We start from the raw sequence: 19,089 nt of genomic DNA, 5'->3' as shown, positions 1-19,089 counted from the left end.
ACAATGGGTAAAAAAGAACAAAACTCGAGCAAGTATCATGAGACTTCGACGCTTTCAACCCAACGTGTGGATACCACCACAACATACACCAGGTGAGTAACTATCATAAGGCTCAGCGCATATTCAGTGTAATATTCTTCACTTACTGACATGCATACGTCTCCGTCGCAAGAGAGGAGCAAAAGGAGATCACGGCCGATATGAATGACGCCTCGGACTCTTCCAACACGTACGGTTCTGGATGTAAGTTCTCCCATCTGGCCACCCTCGACTTCTCACATGATTCGGAGGATCTGCTCATGCTGACTTGGGCACGGGAAGCCTGGAAAACTGAGGACATCTTCTCCTCGAACGGGAAAATGCAACCAGAAAAGGTCCAATGGCACAATAAATATGTTGATTGATGAGTTGGCTGGGTCCAGAGGTTTCGAAGTAGGCGGGATTCAGGCATATTGTTGTTTCCCTGAGTTTTGTCCACGAGAATGGAACATGTTCCTCTTGGCTATCGCCTTGAATGTTATATAGCGTTTGGTTACGCTCGAACCCATAGCCGATCATGTCCCCCTTAAAATGGTAGCAAGGTCGACGGAACGCCTGTCAAGATGTTTAGCACCGTGAAGACGTCGAGGTTGTGGCTCGTCGTAGAATGACCCAAGGCTGAGAATCATCCTTTCCGAGCCGGCCTGGGACGACTCATTGGGGACATCATGAAACCGAAGCGGTGTTGTCCACGACGTGGGCCAAGTCTCCGCATCAAGACCAGCACCACGCTGGAACCAAGGCGGACGCTCGAGGTCTTCTGAAGGCAACAGGCCAAACCGCGTCTCCAAAAGCCGGCACTCGTCCCTCAGGCCCAGCTCGTGAAGCATTTCCCGCAGGCTATACGCCATCGACTGCGCCAGTCCGTCGGCACATCCACACACTGCCCCCATCTCGCGCACGGTAGGCTCCATAGCGGCCCTCGCCCGTTCCCAGTGGGCGCGCGCCACGGCTTCCGGCTCCATGAGAGCAGTGCAGAGCCAGCCCATGCGCAGCCACACCATGGCCAGGTTGCTCCGGGCCCGCGCGAGGTGCACGAGGGCGTCTCGGCGTATGGGCTCGCTTGTGCGAGAGCTCATGTCAGCCCCCTTTCCAGCAGACGACGAGTTGGTCGTGAACTGTCGCTCCCGCCGTCGCAGGTGGGCCTCGTAGATGGCCTCGGCCTCGCACAGTGGGAACGGATGCGGTATTTCCATATCGATCTCGGCCAGCTTGCGGAGCTTCTCGAATGTGACTTCTTCCCGGGCCGCCCCGTCGGCGGTGCCCCGGTGCGTTCTGACGACGGCCTGCGCGCACATCAGTCGTGCTGAAAGGAGGCGGTTCCCTGCCGAAGTGAAGAGGCCATGTTTTTGGTCGCGTTTCGCCTTCTCGAACTCGATCTGGACTTTTTGGACGTCTAGTCGGCTCGAGAATTCCGTCCGCTCGTTGTCTTTGCCAGTGAGGTGGCTGTTGCTGTCCGTCATGTAACTCTCGAGGAGGTGGATCTGAGCATCCGCCTCTTCTAGCAGATGCAAGCTGGCCATGGCCTCGACAAGGCCGATCCAGGTCCTCCATATTTTCTTGTGTAGGCCATGATCTCGTGCGAGCTGAAGAGCCGCCTCGAAATGTATCTTGGCTTGGTTCACATTGAACTTTTTCGTTTCCACGGAGTGTCGTTCAAGATGGTAGTAAGCAATACTACGATGCAGCTCTACCTCCACTTCAACTTCTTTCTTTGGTATCCTCGTGTGAGGTTTGACGCCCTGGTTTAGAGCGAATTCTAGCAAGGCAAGAGCCTCATTGGTGTTGTTGTCCGTATGGAGCACCCGGGAGAAGCTGATGATGCCCTGTACTTCTCGAGCCCCTAAGCGTACACCCTCTGCGGCAGGGGTACCAGTCGTGAGCTTCTGCTTGTTCAGTACCTTGACGAAATCATTGAAGACCTCAAAGTGCGGCATGAATCTACGCTTGCCGTGGGACGCGTGTTGCGGAGTCCCGGAGTTCGCGGTCCAGGACTTCTCCGGTCGGTATTGCTGGGAGCGGAAATAAATGCACTTCAAGACTTCTCCGAATTCTCCCAGGAGGTATTTCGGCCCCAGATCGGGATGCTCGAAAACGTAGCGGAAGAAGAATTTGTGCACAAGATCGTGCATTGTGAACTGCCCTCCGTTTCCCTGCGGTGTAATATATCTGTAATTACCCAGGGTGCCCAACCACTCTTCGATGGGGTCCGAGTCTTCGTAGAAAGAAGAGATGATGTCGACATCGAGATTATCGGGTGCCATGCAACAGAGCGTGGCTTGGAGGCCGAACTCGTCCGTGTCGGGCTTGTACTGGTCGACGAACGGATCCAGCAGGACACAAAAGATCCTATACTGCATAAGTTCCACCTCCTGAACCTTTCCAGCAGTCTGAGGCCGTTTGTCCAGGCACTTGAAATTCGGCACGTCCTCTTGCAGACGGGCGGTTAACCTTTGCAAGGTTGCGTGACCGAACATGTGCTTTTTGAGGTACTGGGCGGCGAGTATCACAAACAATGGGATACCAAGGATCTCCCACAGCATCTTGAAATAGTCCTGTCCAGCGGTAACGTGAATAGAGTCCTCGCCCACTTCCTGGACAAATATCTTGAACGCATCCCTTTCTTCAAGAGTATTGACAGCAATCGTCGTGTTCTCGTCAAAATGGGTGAAATCCTGGAGTAATTCCCTATTCTTTGTCGTTATAATAACACTCCCTGCGCCGCGGCGTGCCGGGGTTGGCAGGCCCCATTCTTGCCATCTGCAGGCTTCAACTTCGCTGTCGAGTCCGTCCATGACCATGATCCATTTCTCTTCACACTCAAGCTCGAGCCACGACTTGACTATGCGGAATGGCTCGGCGCAGTCCTCTGGAACCGGTTTGCCGATCTTGTTGCAGATGGCGACGCAAGACTGCGCCACCTTGTAAGGATTCCCAGCGTCGACCCAGAAGACGTGCGCTGGTCCGAGATATTGATTGCCGGCTTGGCCGGGTCGAACATTGTACGCAAGTTTGCAATACTCGTAGGCTGATCGCGATTTTCTAAGGACTGCGGATTAGCTCGTCACTGCGGCATTGTTCAGAAAAGTGAGGAACGCCATACCCAGAGCCGCCTAAGCCCCAGATTCCGACACAAGTACACCCTGGCTGGAGAAACGCATCACGTATTCTATCAATGGTACGCTTCAGTCCATACTGAACTCGTGTGTGCGATGTAGGAAGATTCTGGAGCAACCGGCGGCTGGATCTTACAGCCACCCTTTCAGACCTCTTGAGCAGAAACTCATCCCATCCTGCCTGCTGAATGAGGTTGACAAGTACGGGGGCATCGCTTCCAGCCAGAGCTTTCGCTCGCTCAGATGGACCCGGTCTCATGGGACCAAAACAATTGGCCGGTTCTGGAATCATCGGTGCAATCATTATTGCGCGGTCGCCGGCAAGATGATTATCCTGAGTCCCGGATAGGCATTGAGCAAGATGAATATCAACTTCCCATGCGCATGGCCTGGCGGACGGATCATGATCCAAGCATTGCCGGACAAGTTCCAGCGTCATGGATACAACTCTGTCATGTCGTTGAAGGTCGTCTTGTTCTTCTCTCAGGGTAGCGAGCCAGTCTCTGATGACTTCTGGGTCCTTGCAAAAAGGAACGCGTGAGTCCCCTGCGATCGGCCTGTACTGTCGAATCGCGTGGACATGGCGACCCCACCCGTAAACGACAACAGTCATCAGTTGCAGCGCAATACAACCCATTGAGTATACGTCGAACTGCGTGCCATGACTCTCTCCTGGTACTAGAGTTCCCCGATCATTGAATGCTTCAGGCGGTGCATATTCGGCTGTTGTGTGCTCTACAGCAGGACCGCAAAGAGCATCACTCTTCATCGTCTGAGCGTTTCCAAAGTCGGCAATCTTCAAGGAATGTCCACCCTCAGAGAAGAACCAGAGGATATTCCGCGGCTTCAGGTCAAAGTGGAGGACAATCTCGTCGCTGGGCTTTTGGGGGCGCTGTAGAAAAGCGAGTCCAGAAAAAAGAGCTTGGATCTGGGATAGGAGCAAGGACCTGGTTTGGGCGTCATCTGTGAGGAAGTCGGGAATGCTCTGTGCCTCTATGAATTGCTGCAAGTCACCACCTGAAGCAAACGGCATAATAAGATGCAATGAAGGCGCTGGACTGGCGCTCACTGCGCCCATAGGAGCGTCGAAACTGGCCAGGAGAGGAACAATGGCATCGTGCCGGAAGCGTCTCATAAGTTTCGCCTCGAGCTCGGCTGATTTCCCAGGCCCATATTGGACTTCTTTGCATACAACCAAGTCGGCTTCCTGGACCACGGTGAGCCACTGTGATCTCTCTCAAGAAGGTAATTTTCGGGATCTTTCTGGTTTATACCTCTGCATCAAGATGGCCTTTGACGACACGAACAACAAAAAGCCTCCCAAACGCTCCGTCTCGCAAGGAGCGGCCGGTATCAACTCGACGAAACGGCGCTTTAAACTGTGCTGGAAAATGCTGATGCTCACTGCCCGAAAGCATCGGCGGGATGATCCATTGCGATTCGAACACCTGCCTCCGGAGCTCGGAATCGTCTGGAATTATGCTCGCCAGTCCTTCCTGCGTGCAGCCGGGCTGGAACTCAAACACATTGAACAGCTCGTTATCATCGGGTCTTCGATTCAGGCACTGCACAATCACCTCGCGCGGCTGTCCGAGATAGATCAGGAGGGCTAGGAGCTTGCGGCCTGTCGCCGGGTCGTAATCTGCATCGTCTGGTGGGCCGAGTGCCGCCTGGAGAGCCTCAGGGGAACAGATGGACGCGAGAGCAGGTGAGGAGATGCAATGATTAGCAGTCAGCTCTTTGCTCAGAGCCTCGGCAAGTTCTTCCACCAACGCGGCCATATTCTCGAGACGCAACCCGTCATCTCATTTTGCGAATCACCAAAGCGAGCGCAGGGGAATGATGACAAGATATAAGTAGCAACACCTGGAGTTGACAGTAAGGCTGGGAGTGGTCGGAGGGGAAATCCATGAGAGCCTCGCGGTCAGTATTCGGGGCGAAAGTGCATTTCCAAAGTATTTTAATACCCGGTGGATATAAAGGTGCTGAGTTAGGATTAGAGCTATTAGCTGATCAGTTAGCAGGAGAGCAGATCTATAGATGAGTCTTAATTACTAATTCTAAGCAAATCCCCTATTTTAGCATTCATAATCAGCCCTAATTGTCTCTCAACTTCACCTTTTTTTTTTTTTTTGTTTTTGCCCAACCTTCGCACCACAGCACCGGAGTATGGCGGAAACTGGAGAACCCCTATTGCCCCCATCCAACGAATACTTGCAAGAGAGCGTATACGTTCCCGCAGAGCCAAAATGGGAGTATAAGATGAGCAATCTTGTATGGTATCAGGCGCGAGGCAAGTTACCGCATTACGAACGAACTCAGCGAGGCCCAAAACTCAGGGCACCAGCGGGCTAAGAGTGCATCTTCTGCTGCAGGCGAATACCGAAAAGGAGTGGTTGTCTCTACTAGCGGCTCAAGCGCGCATCGCTATACTGTAGGCATCTCGGTTCCGACGCCTTGTCCGCGAAAGATTGGTCGCAAAAAAGAGTTGTCTTAACATTTATGCCTCCAGATTAGGGATGCCGAGTACACTTCGTCCTTGGAGCAGCGATCGGCCGAGCAGATGCTCCTCCGGATTGAGTACACTTGAAGGCCGCCCCGCCCGTCAGCTCCGCCCGTGAGCCCCGTGAACGATGCAGATGCTGCCAGAGGTGCGATATGAAAAGAGAAAGATTTAGCAGATAACGAGTTGGGAAGAGTACTTAGTTCAAAATACATGTACCAGGCGGCGATCAGGCTGCGCCGTCTGCTGTGACAGGCCCACTGTAATTTTCCATGGAACGCGTCACACTGCTAAAGCCGATCAGCGATAATGCTGAGTACTTAGAGACAAGACTGATCAGGCGTTGACTCTTCCTTGGACCTTGGAGGACACGATTTTTTGGGATTTCTCGATTTTTGTAAAGATTAAGAGAGACAAAATATCGGAACTTGTGAGTACGATAGTGGCAGAAACAATGTGGAAATGGAACCTAAAGAAGAAGAAGAAGAAGAAAAGAAACTTTGGCGTGGCCATGTCAAGGCTCATAGTTGGCAGTCACATAGGAGGGAGGGTTAGGGCCAGAATGGTCCACTTTTTCCACAGCTCGGAAGGAAGGAGGACTTCACCATAGCGTGTCTGTACCACCAAGGAATGACGTTTATATCTCATGACAGTTTGAATTGTCTTGGATAAGAAATCATTGCAGTGCTCAACAATCGACTTCGTACTTGCAAACAACAACACGCATGCAATTTTATGTACGTGGCATGCACAATATCCATGAGCGGTTAACTCCCTTTCTTCCTTTGCTGAAAAATATCCGACAATCTCCGGAACGCGGCCCGCCGCCGTCGGCTCCGTGCTTCCCTGCCTCGGTGCATTTGACGGAACCTAGACGGACTTAACTCCATGCTCTCGTCCTTTGGCACGCAACTTACACCAAAACATTCATTCATTCATTCATCCATCCATCTATTCATTCATTGGATTGTGAAACAACACGCGCACCCAGTTCAGACTTACCTACATGCCTCCTTCTGCGTACCCATCCTTAGTCCTGTTATTGATTCTCTCCAGAGCTTACTTTGCCTCTTGGGAACACCCTTTGATGATATAGGAAGGAAGAAGCAAGAAAGAAGAGACAGAGAGGGCGGGGAAAACTAAGATCGAGACCATGCCCAACAATACCGATGTGGCCGACTACACGGGCGTCTTCCGCCTGACCTCCACCTCCGAACCCCATAGAAAAGTCATCAGGCGCAACCGCCAGGTCGTCTCATGCCTACCCTGCCGCAGCCGCAAGCTGAGGTGTGACCGCCAGCAGCCGTGCGCCTCGTGCGTGAAGAGGCACGATGAGGCCTCGTGCAAGTTCTTTCTTTGGTCGTCGAGTGGAGGAGGGCGTGGGAGTCGTAGCGTCTCTGGCGGCGGCGAGGGCGCGGGTGGGCGTCAGGGTCACAGTCCAGCAGCAGCAGTGCAAAAGAGTGAGGTTCAGGCGAGGTTGCAGGTGCTGGAGAGCCTGGTCAGCGGGCTCATGCACCAAGACGGGGCTTCTCCTGGTGGTGATGTCGCTGTCACCAACGATGGTGAGACCAGCTCGACAGGTACCTCGCGTCATGCTTCCTCTTCTGCTTTTGCTTCTGCTGAGAGAGAAGGAAGTCATGACCAGGGCACCGTCCAGGCACAGCCCGTCGTTGGCAGTGGTCATCTGAGCAAGGAGGGCAACGAGGTGCGCTTTGTCGGCGCCACCAGCTATGAGGCCGTCCTCGACTGTATACGCGACCTCCAGGGCTTCGTCGATGCCTCCACCGCTGCCACCACCAGTGTGGCACCACCACCGCCATCATCTTCAACAACAACAACAACAACAACAACAACAACAACAACAAGGGCTGCCTCCTCCCCACCTACTACTTCTGACGTGAATCAGTATCTTCTTCTTGGGCCAGCAGACCAGCGCCCCTTGACTATCAATGAGGTCATGAGGCGGCTTCCCCTCAGGGTCGAGTGCGACGACTTGCTCACTTCTTACTTCCAGCAGGTCTACATGATCCCTGCGACGCTACACACGGGCCAGTTCCAACGAACCTATGAGAAGTTCTGGCAGGACCCAGAAAAGACAAGCCTCCTCTGGATCAGCATCCTCTTTACCCTGCTATCAACCTCCATCTTCCAGCAGGCCTCGAGAGGTGTCGTGGGGGCTGGTAGCACAGCAGCAGCAGCAGCAGCAGGAGGAGGAGGAGGAGGAGGAGGGGGAGGAGAAAGAGGAAGAGGAGCGGGGACAAACAGGCCCGCCGCCTCCGTCGTTACAAAGGCAGAGGACAAGATTGCCGACCTCAGCTCGATGGCCTACCGCTGTCTCGTGGCAGGCAACTACCTCTGTGGAAAGCCTTATTGTGTCGAGGCCACTCTGTTGTTTGGCATGCACCTGGTCCTGCAGAAGCGCGATGCGGACCCCCTGTGTTGGCATTCGATCAGCACGGCCGTACGACTCGCCCAGCGTATGGGATATCACCGCGATGCTTCCAACATGAGCCCAAGCGACGGCGCCCTGAGGATCTCTCCGTTCGAGGCAGAGATGCGCAGAAGGACTTGGTTCACGCTCGAGTGGTTTGATGTCGTCCACAGTTTCCAGCTGGGCATTCCACCCATCATCCAGGACACCGACGTGGACACTCAACTGCCCGCCAACTTACACGACGACGAGTTCAACGAGGACAGCAAAGTTCTACCACGGGCCAGGCCCACGGGTGATTTCACGCCCATCCTGGGGTTCATCTACTACAGCAAACAAACCAAGCTCCTGCGCCGCGTTGTACAGCAGGCCCTGGGTGCCATTCCGCCCTCCTATGGCGACGTCAGACGCCTCGATGCCGACCTGCGAGCGCTGCACGACGACGTACCGCCAAGCCTACGGTATAGGCCTATCCGCGAGAGCGGCTTCGCAGATGTGCCCGATGTCATCATGCGTCGCTTGCTGTGCGAGATGATTTACCTCAAGTCCATGTGCGTGTTGCACCGCAGATATCTCACCTTGGAAAAGAAGAACGGCGTCTACGACGGCTCACGCGAGGCCTGTCGGGATGCCTCACTGCGCCTGTTGGATCTTCAGGCCGAGTTCGAAGAGCACAGCCGTCGAGGGGCGAGGCTGTTTGAGAAGAGATATATGCTGACCAATACGGGCTATCATGACTTTTTGCTGGCGGCTATGTGCATATGTCTCGACCTCCTTGTTGGGGATCGCCAGAGGTAATAGAAAATCTTGTCTATATGCCTATCCTGTTTCCCCCCTTTCTGTCTTTCTTTCTTGCTGGCCACTCTGTACTGGAATGCTGACACAGTCAATGAATATGACTGCAAACGATTAGCACCACCCAGCAAGATACAGACCGCAAAGTCAACGCTCTCAAGAGAGCCCACACCCTTTGGAGCATGATGAGTGGCATGTGCAAAGAGGCAGCCCACGCAACTGAGGTCCTCAAGCATATCCTCTCCACGATCCCTCAGCAGCAGGACCAGGGACGACTATCATCGCTTGATGACGGAGGGGGAGGGGGAGTGGATAAAGCGGTCTCCTCCTCTTCTGCTGTCCCAAATACAGAGCCCAGCAATGCAAACGGTTTGCGGAATTGTGGAAAGCCAGCGCTCATACCGGGCTGGTCATCCACTGCCACCAATAACCAGGAAGAACCTACGGCTCTGACCGAGAGAGTAGCCGCAGCGAACAAGGGACATTCTGTGTTGTGGAACTATGCATGGCTGGATAATCTGGGAACTCGAAAAGATCGGGCTTCGAGTAGTAGTAACTACTACCCCTTGGACGACGTTCTGGCTGGTAGGGTTGACTGGGTAAGTGCTCTCCCCCTCTGAAACATCAATTGTGTCCTGAAAACCAGGCGATCGCCTCAAATCTGACTTGTTGCGGCTCCTATCAGAACCGCATAGACTCTTTCCTCCTAGATCGAGAACACACCACCGGCTCCAGCCCCCAAGCACCACCAACCAGCGCAGAAGAAGCTAGGGTGGCATTGAGAGAAGAGTGGCCGTATATCCATCACGACGGTGCCAAGGAGCCTGGGAACCCGGCCAATTTCCGCACCTGGGGGAGGACAGGTGTCTCTCTGGTCGGGTTTGGTCCTGCATCGAGTGGCGCGGACTTGATATGAGCTTTTGTCTTGTGGAAAGGGAAGAGGAACAGGATAGAAACTCTCTCCAGAGGAGCATATAACCAAAGGTTGTCCTCCATCCGTGCACCAAAAACGGTATAAAATAGCTTGCATGGTGAATGAAGAATTGTCGTTTTTCACTCTTGCCAAACACTGGCCGATATCATCTTATCCACAGACATTAGCGTTCAGCCTTGCCTCGAAGTAGTTGAAGAGACCATAAGCAGTTAACTTATAATTACTTAATGAACGATTCCAATTCTAGAAAGAAGATGAAATCTGCAGTAGTCTATTGGATATCAAGAAAAGTAACCTCGCATCCTCGAATTAGTATAATGCTTGTTCTCGACGAACAAAAGAAAGGACTCGAGCCCTCAAGGCATTCAGTTATCAAACTCCCCCGTCTGCGCTCTCCGCACTGTGTCGACACCCATCTCCCGGTTCTCCCTGTTCAACATGGTGAGCCCAAACCTGAGTCCAGAGATGAGCTCGCTCGGGTTGAGCATGCCCAGCCAGGCCCATATCCCCAAAAACCCGCCCTGGTACGATGACCCTGCCGAGCTCAGGCCAGCATTGGGCTTCAGGGACGAGGAGGGGGAGTCGGTGCTATCACCAGCCTCTGCATCCCTTTGGGTGAGTGGCAGGTTCTTGTCGACGTTTTCAAGGTAGTATGTCTGGACATCGTAGGCGAAGTGGAAGAGGATCGAGAAGGGAACGGTGAGGAGGGCCATGACTAGCACGGGGATGCCGATGAAGTCGTCTGCGAAGGAAAGGGAGGCGGTAGGCTTGAGAGGGGTCGGTTTAACCGTCCGAAGGATCCAGTAGATGAGCTGGAAGGGCGTTGTTAGCCAAACTCCTCTACTACTATTCATGGGCAATCATGGTGTATGAGGGATGATGATGGATTAAAGCACGTACCTGAATCAGACCCGTGATGGCAATTAGGAGCTTGAATGCGGCCAGCTTGAGCAGAGGCCTGTGGTGCTTCAACTGGCCACGCAGCCCGCTCAGGAGCCTCAGGCATGCCATGACGGCAACAGCCAGGCTAGCCGTGTGGACAATGTCGAGCCAGAGGTGTGCAAAGTGAGGTTTGGAAGAGACCAGGCAATAGACGCCTTGGCTCTCTGTGATGGCGGTGAGTATCGACACAACAGCCTGGACCACCGGGTACTGGAATATCAAGATGAACATGCGGCGATACCAGTGCAGGCCGTTGACTGGTTCGTCATTGACCTGCTGCTGCTGCTGCTGCTGCTGCTGCTGCTGCTGCTCCTGGTCGTCGTAGCCTCCTGCCCTCCTGCCTCTGCCTCTCCTCCCGCCTCTCCTGATGTTGTTCCGCCTCTTCTTCTGTGGCACCTTGAGGGCCGCAAAGAACAGCTCGCGCTGGCTGTCGGACGGGGAGACAAACTGGCACATCATGAGGAAGAAGTTGCAGAGGGCGACGGCCTGCGCGAAATCGAGCCACGGGTTCAGGTAGACGTAGGCGTTCGGGAACGAGACCTGCAGGAAGCAGCCGATGCTGAAGATGGGCAGGTAGCAGCAGATGCGCATGATGTGGAGCTGCTCATTGGGCCGCGAAAAGTGCGTGGCGTGCCGAAACATGAGCACGAGCAGGCTCAGCAGCACAAAGAGGGCACACGCGCCCGTGATGATCTTGTTGATGGTGGAGAAGTCCATGCCGCCCGCCAGCGTGGCTGTCTCGGTGTTTAGCATCGGCCGCGGCATGTCGCAGACTCGTCCGTTGACGCTGGTGTAGTTCCATGGGTACCAGTCGTCGGAGGACGAGGAGGAAGAACGCCGTGCCATTAGCTGTGGTAGGCTGGCCACCATGCGGTTGTAGAGTTGTGAGGCCATGGTTGCGGTGCCCCTCGGACGACAATAACAATGACAAGTCGGAAACTCGAGTATTGACTTTTTTTTATTGGTCAAGGTAGGAGAGAGAACAAAAGTTTGCGATGTGAAGAGACAGATTGGTAAATATCTTGCGAGTGCCGTGTAAGATAATGTGGTTATTTATGGCAGTATGTCTTTTTGATACGAATACAAAAAAAAAACAAGCTGCTATAGGACCATTAGATAGAAGAGGTAATTATCAAGATCCGGAAACAGTTGATCAGAGACATGTACAAAGGTCCTGATTCCGATCTTTATATCATTATCGAAGACACCATCACCATCTTTCAAAGTCTGCGCCGCCCCCATCAATCCTGCTTACTTCTACCCCACGACGACGGGTTCGTTCCTCGTTCCTCGTGAAGAATATGTGGGTTTGACTCAGCTCCACCCATCCTGCCCAAACATTGTGTTGTCTCTTTGGTTGCGAACTTGAGCCAGCAACGCACACGTGTGGCTCAGCACTCTGACAGTCCGGTCCTCCCTATTGATAAGGATCAAACTTGGACGCGGCGGGATCGGGATCGGTTTCGCACAACTAGCATACAGCGCCATTGTGGAGTTGCAGGACGGCTGAAATGAAAACGATTGGCTGGCCTACGACATCTCACCGCGCATGCAGAGAGGGATCTCTAGCCCAACCCCTACTGCAGCTACTTACAGTGGTACAGCGCGGCAGTGCTCGGCTTGTCTCCTACTTGTCGAGGTGTTCAGGGTCTCAGTAACGACAGCAAAACCAAAGTCGCTTACTTTTATGCCTAATACCGACTATGTGAGAAGCACACTTTCATAATAAAGCACATAATGGCAGCACAGCCTGCTCAAGAAGGACCTCAGTGACGGAACTGAAGCCCTCAAGTAGCTAATTTGTAGAAGGGTTTGACTAAGCTACTACTGAAGAACCGGACTTCTTCATCTTACATGGCTTCGGAGTTACCCTGAGCTATGATGAGTGATTTTTTGTCCTCTCTTGAGTGCTCACTGTGTTCGCTTGCAGTCGTTCCTGAACGGTAGAGATGAATGATGTTTGCTATCATGCTTGTAACAATCCTCTACTGATAGCCATCAAAAGTGGATCAAGCGTGGAGAGACGGAATTGTAACAATTGGGAAACCCTTGGATGTGCTTGAGTACCTCGACACCTTGTGCTGATTAAACGCTGAGATAAATGCTTATGAGAAAAACTGACCAAAGTGGACCGAGAAAATTGTTGATCGATTATTAGCTCTCGTATATCGTTGCCTGATTCGAGTCCAGGCAAATACCGTATCACCGTGGCCGCGACTTTTGGCCATCTAAGTAAAACCCCTTTCTTATGGGGCTGAGTCGCATGTGGTCGACCAGTGGGTCCAAGGCTTTGCCCAATTGTTTTCGACTTCAGGATTTGCCAAAGACTTGGTTGGACGACGGCATCTTTTGGCTTCCAAGTTTGGGGGCATGAGTTCCGTCGTATCTTTGATTCAGAATGAATGGTAGAGCCATGTCTGGACATCATGATCATTGTTCAGTTCTCGCTCATCTATAACTCATGATTGCATTGTATCACTGACGATGCATCAATTCACAGGATGCGAAACCCTGACTTCAGCTGGCTTGGTATTGCAGCATCGTGGAACCATCCCCATGGAGAATTTTGGCTCCTACGTGTAAGAATGTTCTGATCCTCCTCCTTATCCCTCTTCTTCTTTTCCTCCCCACATCGGTGGCTATGATCTTGTCCCGTCAACGTTCAATTCTATATTCCTCAGATTGCTTTGAACATGAGCTGCGAACTTTGTGCCAACATCCACCCACCGGAACTGCAAAACTTGCCGCCAGGCTCGAAGGCCAAAATACCCAAATGGATCAGTGTTGGAGGCCTGAAGTCGTCCAGTTGTGACGAGTGCCAACTCGTCTGGAGAGCCCTCCAACTATACACTTCAGAGTTCAAGGACGATGACTTCGTAGAACTGCTCATTGCACGGGACCAGCCGTTGCGAGTTAAATATAGGGCTCCCAAGTACTCCATCGAGCTCTTTACTCGAAGCCCGCACACGAATGGAATCACCCAGAACGGGACCGCACAAAAACAAAAAGACCCAAAAGCGCCATACATCGGCCCCACTATCGAGGTTTCCGAGAACTCCGGCTCCGAAACATCACTCGCCTTGGCCGCGTCGTGGCTCAAAAAGTGCCGAGCTGACCATCCAAGATGCCAGATGCCTGGGGATCTCCCTATGCCCACCAGGGTTATCGACGTCGGGCTAGAAGGCGTCAGGGAACCATTCTTGTTCGAGACAAAGGGATCAGCCTGCAAAAATAAGCCATACATTGCGCTCAGTTATTGCTGGGGCTGGTGGGAGCAGCACCCGCCTATGAAGACCGTCAAGAAGGATTTCCCAGAGTTCAAGCTCAAGGCAAATTATCAAGAACACCTCGAGGCCATCAAGTTCTCACATATGCCCAAGACGATTCAAGATGCAGTGACGATCACCCGGAAGCTGGGCATACAGTACTTGTGGGTGGATGCCTTGTGCATCATTCAGCACGACGCGGAGGAGTGGATCAGAGAGTCTGGCAAGATGTGCGACGTCTATTCAAACGCACTGCTCACCATCTCAGCCACGCAAGCCGAGGGCTCCTCTGTGGGCATCTTTGGCAAGCAGTGGTTCGGCTCCCAGACCAGATCACTCGGAAAGTTGCGCGACGGACGCGAGGTATACACGCGAGCGAACATCGCCAAATATCACAATGACTGCGACTGGGGGCTCCTGTTCCGCGTGCCAATCTCGGCCGACTGGTCTGCCGACACCACAACCACGGAGCCGCTGGCCGCACGAGCGTGGTGCATGCAGGAGAGTGTCCTCTCGAACCGGATCTTGCACTATACGTCCGACGAGATGATGTGGGAGTGCAACGAGGCGGGATGGTGCGAGTGTGGTCTCGGCGAGACAGAGGTTGACGTGACCGAGAACCCGAACGTTGTTCTGCGTCGGTCCGATGTTCTTTCGACAGAGGGCTATGACATGTCCTTCTTCTGGAGGAACGTCTGGAGTAACTATGTGCATGTCTTCACGAGGCGGAGCATCACCGACAAGAAGGACAAGCTTCCTGCATTGTCGGGCCTGGCAAGGAAATTTTCGGATCTCTTGACCCGTCACCTGGGTCGCCAGCCCACATACCTTGCGGGGCTCTGGGGCGACGAGTTACTGGTGAGGAGCCTTTGTTGGTATGTCACCTACACGGCAGCCTCGTGGCGTTCCGACAACGGTACAATCACTGGTGTGTACGATCCCAGGCGTGCTGAGCCGTGGCGTGCTCCAACATGGTCGTTTATGTCATTGGATGCGCCCATCTCACCGATGGATGCGCTTCGCGTAGAGAGTGCGGTGGAAGTTTTGGAGGCGACAGCAGAGCCCCTCGACCGAGCCGCCGATCCGTTTGGACAGGTCGCCTCGGCCAAACTTGTTCTGCGCGGCCGGCTTATTAGAGATCTTTCTTGCCAATACAGTGGCACTGACTTTCACTTGGATGAAAGTCACTACAGCAACGACAAAATCACCTTTCGGTTGTTCGACAAAGGTGAGAGAAGCCTACCATTCATATGTGACGATCCGTCGAGTGTACTCCCGGGCCGCAGCTCTGGATATTCTCTCCTTCTTCTTGGCTACAAGGTTATTGCCAAGGTGCACGAGCCTTGTTTTCTGGTTCTTCGGGCTGCGGGAAAGTCGCAGGCGGGATGCTACGAGAGAATTGGTCTGGCAGACGAGCGAGCTCTTCCTGGGCATCAAGAGGGAGAATGGGACTCCAGGTGGGCCGAGGATCCAAACAATGGGGAGTTGACGGATGTGACGATTGTGTAGATCAACATTGCAGAGATCGGTTAGCAGTATCTAAGTATCCAAATAAATAGAAAATGTATGTCAATTACTCAACTCATCAGATATCGATGTGCTTGTCAGACCTTTCAATAATTACTTCCCTCATATTATTTATTCTACTCCCTCAGGCATTACTATCAAAATCATTAGCAACTGTCCCATATGAATACTTCATCTTTTCGTTTGGAAAATGCCTTGCTGGAGGCTAAGGTCGACAGGAATGCCCAGGAGTAGGATCATCTAGTGCTGATATCACTCTACATGAAAAGTTTCACATGAGGTTATTGGGTCATTGCTGTCTCTCATCAAGTGGAAACACAATACCACAGTGCTCACTTTAGCAATCCAGCCGGGCATAGAAAGAGAGAGGGAGAGCTCGAGAGAAAGCGAAATCTGTATACTTAGAATATAGTGTGATCTGATTAAAATCACAAAGCGCATAAAAACGAAAGAAGAAGAAGGAGAAGAAAAGCCGTCTACAAATGACTCTATGCTGCAGCCTAACCCTTAGCACTGCATGTCGCAGGATCAAGGAGGTCGAATTACACAGCCTCTCCTACGCCGCCAAGGCCATTTCGTCCAATGACCTATGACCATGGGGGTTGGAGCTATGTACTATAGTGTGGCAGTGCTTATATGCATGAGCTTAAGTGTTATATGAATGGTTAGTCGGGCGAGATCTGCTGCTGACCACCCTGCTGGAGTGCGAGGTGTAATAAATCGTTACCATATAATACCTAATTAAGCGCCCTTGGAGCGGAAACCTACCTTTTGACATACTCTTCTTCACTTTTTCTCTATGCCAGAAGTTTCCTCGTGTAATCTCAACTCGAACCCTTGGCTCAAGGCCACTTCTCCCGACAGTGTTGCCAATGGAAGCGAGCGTCTCTATATGGGACTTTGAAGAGTCAGGCGCAGCATCTAACTTGGGTGGGATCAAGCACAAGAACGACTTGTCCAAGCTTGAGGAAGCCCTAAAGGAGGGCTCACAGCCGTATGCTAGAACAGGTCGACAACGTTTGTTTATCGTGCAAACCCCATCACAATGCAATGGACGTCATCCATCGGCCACCTGCAGGCCTTGCCAGGCCGGTCATAAACTCAGACAAGTGCTAGAGACAAGCCTACACATGCCACAGGACATGCTCAATATCCATCAGTGGAACAATACAACATTTCGCTTCAACGAGACCATCAACTGCCCGAGACTTCCAACGATTTGTAATCCGAGGAGGAGATTCTCGATTGAATATTTCGAAATGTGGCAGATTACAAGCCAGAAGTCCTTCGATCACTATATGAAGAACGCGAAGAATAGCATTGTGCAGTGCGCAGCAACAGGGAGAGATCTCCAGTGTCATAAATGGAGCAAGACTTCTGAATGGCTTCTCATCGCGCCGCGAAAGTGTTCATTCTGGTCCGAAAGACACGGCTACGGCTGGAATGGTAAGTGCAGAACATCGGTTTCGACTTCAGTTTGGGTTCTTGCACGAGGGATATAGTGCTTCGTGTGTACTGACACGTGGATTATGGATAACCAAAGCTGTGATTCTGTGCGACCCTCCTCCCAGAAAGGTCATGATCAACGGGCTGGAGATCGACGTGGCTACCAAAATCTTCGAAGGCGGCTATCATGGATTCATACCTGATCACGTCCGTGGTGCAAGAATCGAGGCTCCACCACACACATCCCTTTTCGACGACATAAACTACTACATCCGAGAACATTCCGCTGTATTGGGACCCGTCACAGAGCCAGAGTCAGCGGCAGTATTCCTCAGGAAGATCGCCGCCAGCCACTATTGCCAGTTGTTGGGCTTTGTCAGCCATCAGACCGCGTCCATGCGATCCTCAGGGTGGGCGGTCCAGCGCCGGACACAGCAGGAAATCGACGAAGCCAGCCAGGTCGAGAGCGCGTGGAGCCACTTTAAGTGTCCAGAATACTTCGAGGCACTCAGCCACGTGCTGGACTGCTTTGGCATTCCGCATGGGCATGAACCGTACGAGCACTTTGATGTGGACGCAGAGGGTTTTCTCGATGCCTCTCGGCGACACACGAACATGAACAATAGCCCAGTCCATTCTCCTGGGCACGCAGACTGGCGGACATCAACTCCAGATCTTCTCTACCTTCATCGGGAGTTCCGCTTGCGTCTCGCAGACTACGCCCGCATGACATCGTCTCTAGCAGCGCTCAACGGCATGATCGGCGGTCGTCTCTCGATCCTGGAGGCCCGCACGGCTAGAACGCTGACTCTGGTGGCCATGCTGTTCGCACCCCCGGCTTGTGTGGCATCAATCTTCAGTATACCCACGGATATATTCGGACAGGAAGGAGGGCCGCCCTTTTGGTGGTACTGGGCTGCTACTGTACCGCTCACAGTGATAGTGTTTCTTCTAACTTACTTGGTTCATGAAAGAGATTTTGTGAGGCGCGTATGGAATGCAAGGAAGCCGAGGGTGAACGGTCAAGGCATCGAGGATGAGAAGGCAAAGGATTACGGAGATTACAACGCGTGATAGGCTGTGGTATGCTTCGATATTTGTAGTGACTCTTGAACATTAAAAGAAGTCTCCCGGGCTCACACATCAGCCCATCATTCGATGGTGAAACACGTTACTTGTTAAATAATGTAATACATGCTTATCTTGTCTCGACGCGAAACAAACAGGAATATGCAAAGCTAATACAGTATAGTGATACCTAGAGATGGGGGGGGGGGGGAGGGAGAGCCGTTGTCACCTCGAAAATTAGACCAGCAACGCTCCTGAATTGCTGTCAACAACAGTGCCAGTAACACTCGGGTCCTTCAATAGAAACAGATAAGCCTCGGCCACATCCTCAGGCTGGGCAATTCTTCCCGTCGGTAAAGTCTTGACAACGCCGTCAAGCATTGCCTTCAACTTCTCGTCGGCCTCTTTATTCCCAGTCTCCCAGAGCTCCGTCTCCACGGCGCCAGGGCTGACAAGATTGACGCGGATGGGTTTCAAGTCGAGAGCCAGGTTTCTCGTCAGCGCATGCAGGCCGCCGCCATAACCAGCCAATGCAGACCACCCTGGAATCGGCTTTTGGCTGACAGTACCAGTGGTAAAGACGATAGACGAATACGGGCCGGGGGTCAAAAATTTACGGCCGACCTTGGCCGCGAAAAACGCGGCGAAGAAGCGGATCTGTCCAGCTGCGATGAGCTTCTCGTAGGTGACGTCGGGAAGGTCCAGCTGGGAGAGCTTGCCACCAGCCGTGTAGACGATGTGGTCGACCTGTCCGACCTTGGTGAAGAGCGCCTCGAGATCCTGTTCGACGGTGGGCTTGGACACATCGCAGGCGTGACCGGCAGCGGTGCCGTTAGGGAAGTTTTCTTTGAGTTTCTGGACAGTAGACTCGACTCGGGCCTGGCTGGACGAGGACACGGTAACCTTGGCTCCGGCCGCCAGAGACGCTTCTGCCACCGCGTACCCAATTCCAGAGGTCCCGCCAATGATGAGGACGTGTTTTCCTTGAAGCTTGTTGTATTTCGACGCCATGATGGGTGCGA

At 52.8% G+C, this 19,089-nt stretch overlaps 7 protein-coding genes across 7 annotated transcripts; 4 read left to right on the top strand and 3 right to left on the bottom strand.

Annotated features, from left to right (window-relative positions):
* Nucleotides 1–554: 554 nt before the first annotated feature.
* Nucleotides 555–4,936, bottom strand: M406DRAFT_72880 (uncharacterized protein; the record flags this gene model as incomplete). Its single annotated transcript, XM_040925585.1, has 3 exons — nucleotides 555–3,081; nucleotides 3,143–4,362; nucleotides 4,430–4,936. 3 exons carry the CDS (start codon nucleotides 4,934–4,936, stop codon nucleotides 555–557), a joined length of 4,254 nt encoding a protein of 1,417 aa, XP_040773888.1.
* Nucleotides 4,937–5,315: 379 nt separating this feature from the next.
* M406DRAFT_357633 (uncharacterized protein) lies at nucleotides 5,316–6,186 on the top strand. The gene is made up of 3 exons (XM_040923729.1): nucleotides 5,316–5,448; nucleotides 5,531–5,589; nucleotides 5,668–6,186. Exons 1-3 carry the CDS (start codon nucleotides 5,325–5,327, stop codon nucleotides 5,743–5,745), a joined length of 261 nt encoding a protein of 86 aa, XP_040773887.1. The 5' UTR covers nucleotides 5,316–5,324; the 3' UTR covers nucleotides 5,746–6,186.
* Nucleotides 6,187–6,811: 625 nt separating this feature from the next.
* M406DRAFT_264595 (uncharacterized protein) lies at nucleotides 6,812–9,504 on the top strand (the record flags this gene model as incomplete). Its single annotated transcript, XM_040917672.1, has 6 exons — nucleotides 6,812–7,020; nucleotides 7,096–7,201; nucleotides 7,322–7,459; nucleotides 7,565–7,823; nucleotides 7,908–8,866; nucleotides 9,013–9,504. 6 exons carry the CDS (start codon nucleotides 6,812–6,814, stop codon nucleotides 9,502–9,504), a joined length of 2,163 nt encoding a protein of 720 aa, XP_040773886.1.
* A 413-nt stretch (nucleotides 9,505–9,917) lies between these two features.
* Nucleotides 9,918–11,513, bottom strand: M406DRAFT_294704 (uncharacterized protein; the record flags this gene model as incomplete). Its single annotated transcript, XM_040919152.1, has 4 exons — nucleotides 9,918–10,353; nucleotides 10,414–10,630; nucleotides 10,719–11,036; nucleotides 11,157–11,513. 4 exons carry the CDS (start codon nucleotides 11,511–11,513, stop codon nucleotides 10,184–10,186), a joined length of 1,062 nt encoding a protein of 353 aa, XP_040773885.1. The 3' UTR covers nucleotides 9,918–10,183.
* Nucleotides 11,514–13,855: 2,342 nt separating this feature from the next.
* M406DRAFT_231302 (HET-domain-containing protein) lies at nucleotides 13,856–15,157 on the top strand (the record flags this gene model as incomplete). The annotated part of the gene is made up of 3 exons (XM_040915871.1): nucleotides 13,856–14,317; nucleotides 14,498–14,612; nucleotides 14,688–15,157. Coding segments are annotated over 3 exons (1,047 nt in total), but the record flags the coding sequence as incomplete, so codon positions are not given.
* Nucleotides 15,158–16,425: 1,268 nt separating this feature from the next.
* On the top strand, nucleotides 16,426–18,073 carry M406DRAFT_108074 (uncharacterized protein; the record flags this gene model as incomplete). Its single annotated transcript, XM_040915281.1, has 2 exons — nucleotides 16,426–16,999; nucleotides 17,097–18,073. The coding sequence occupies 2 exons, from the start codon at nucleotides 16,426–16,428 to the stop codon at nucleotides 18,071–18,073; spliced, it is 1,551 nt and encodes a 516-aa protein (XP_040773883.1).
* A 231-nt stretch (nucleotides 18,074–18,304) lies between these two features.
* Nucleotides 18,305–19,078, bottom strand: M406DRAFT_333251 (NAD(P)-binding protein; the record flags this gene model as incomplete). Its single annotated transcript, XM_040920828.1, has 1 exon — nucleotides 18,305–19,078. The coding sequence occupies one exon, from the start codon at nucleotides 19,076–19,078 to the stop codon at nucleotides 18,305–18,307; it is 774 nt and encodes a 257-aa protein (XP_040773882.1).
* Between the last annotated feature and the right edge of the window lie 11 nt (nucleotides 19,079–19,089).

The sequence above is a fragment of the Cryphonectria parasitica genome (assembly GCF_011745365.1).
Source record: "Cryphonectria parasitica EP155 unplaced genomic scaffold M406scaffold_7, whole genome shotgun sequence".
In the NCBI taxonomy this organism is placed as follows: domain Eukaryota; kingdom Fungi; phylum Ascomycota; class Sordariomycetes; order Diaporthales; family Cryphonectriaceae; genus Cryphonectria; species Cryphonectria parasitica.
Note: the sequence above shows the minus strand (reverse complement) of the source record. Positions and strands in the feature narration are given on the sequence as shown.

What these genes read in the sequence shown, in the direction of transcription:
- M406DRAFT_357633 (XM_040923729.1), top strand. Translation starts at nt 5,325, where the DNA reads ATGGCGGAAACTGGAGAACCCCTATTGCCCCCATCCAACGAATACTTG. An exon ending in TGTATGGTATCAGGCGCGAG is followed by an intron (nt 5,449 to 5,530) that starts GCAAGTTACCGC and finishes CTTCTGCTGCAG; the next exon opens with GCGAATACCGAAAAGGAGTG. An exon ending in CAAGCGCGCATCGCTATACT is followed by an intron (nt 5,590 to 5,667) that starts GTAGGCATCTCG and finishes TTATGCCTCCAG; the next exon opens with ATTAGGGATGCCGAGTACAC.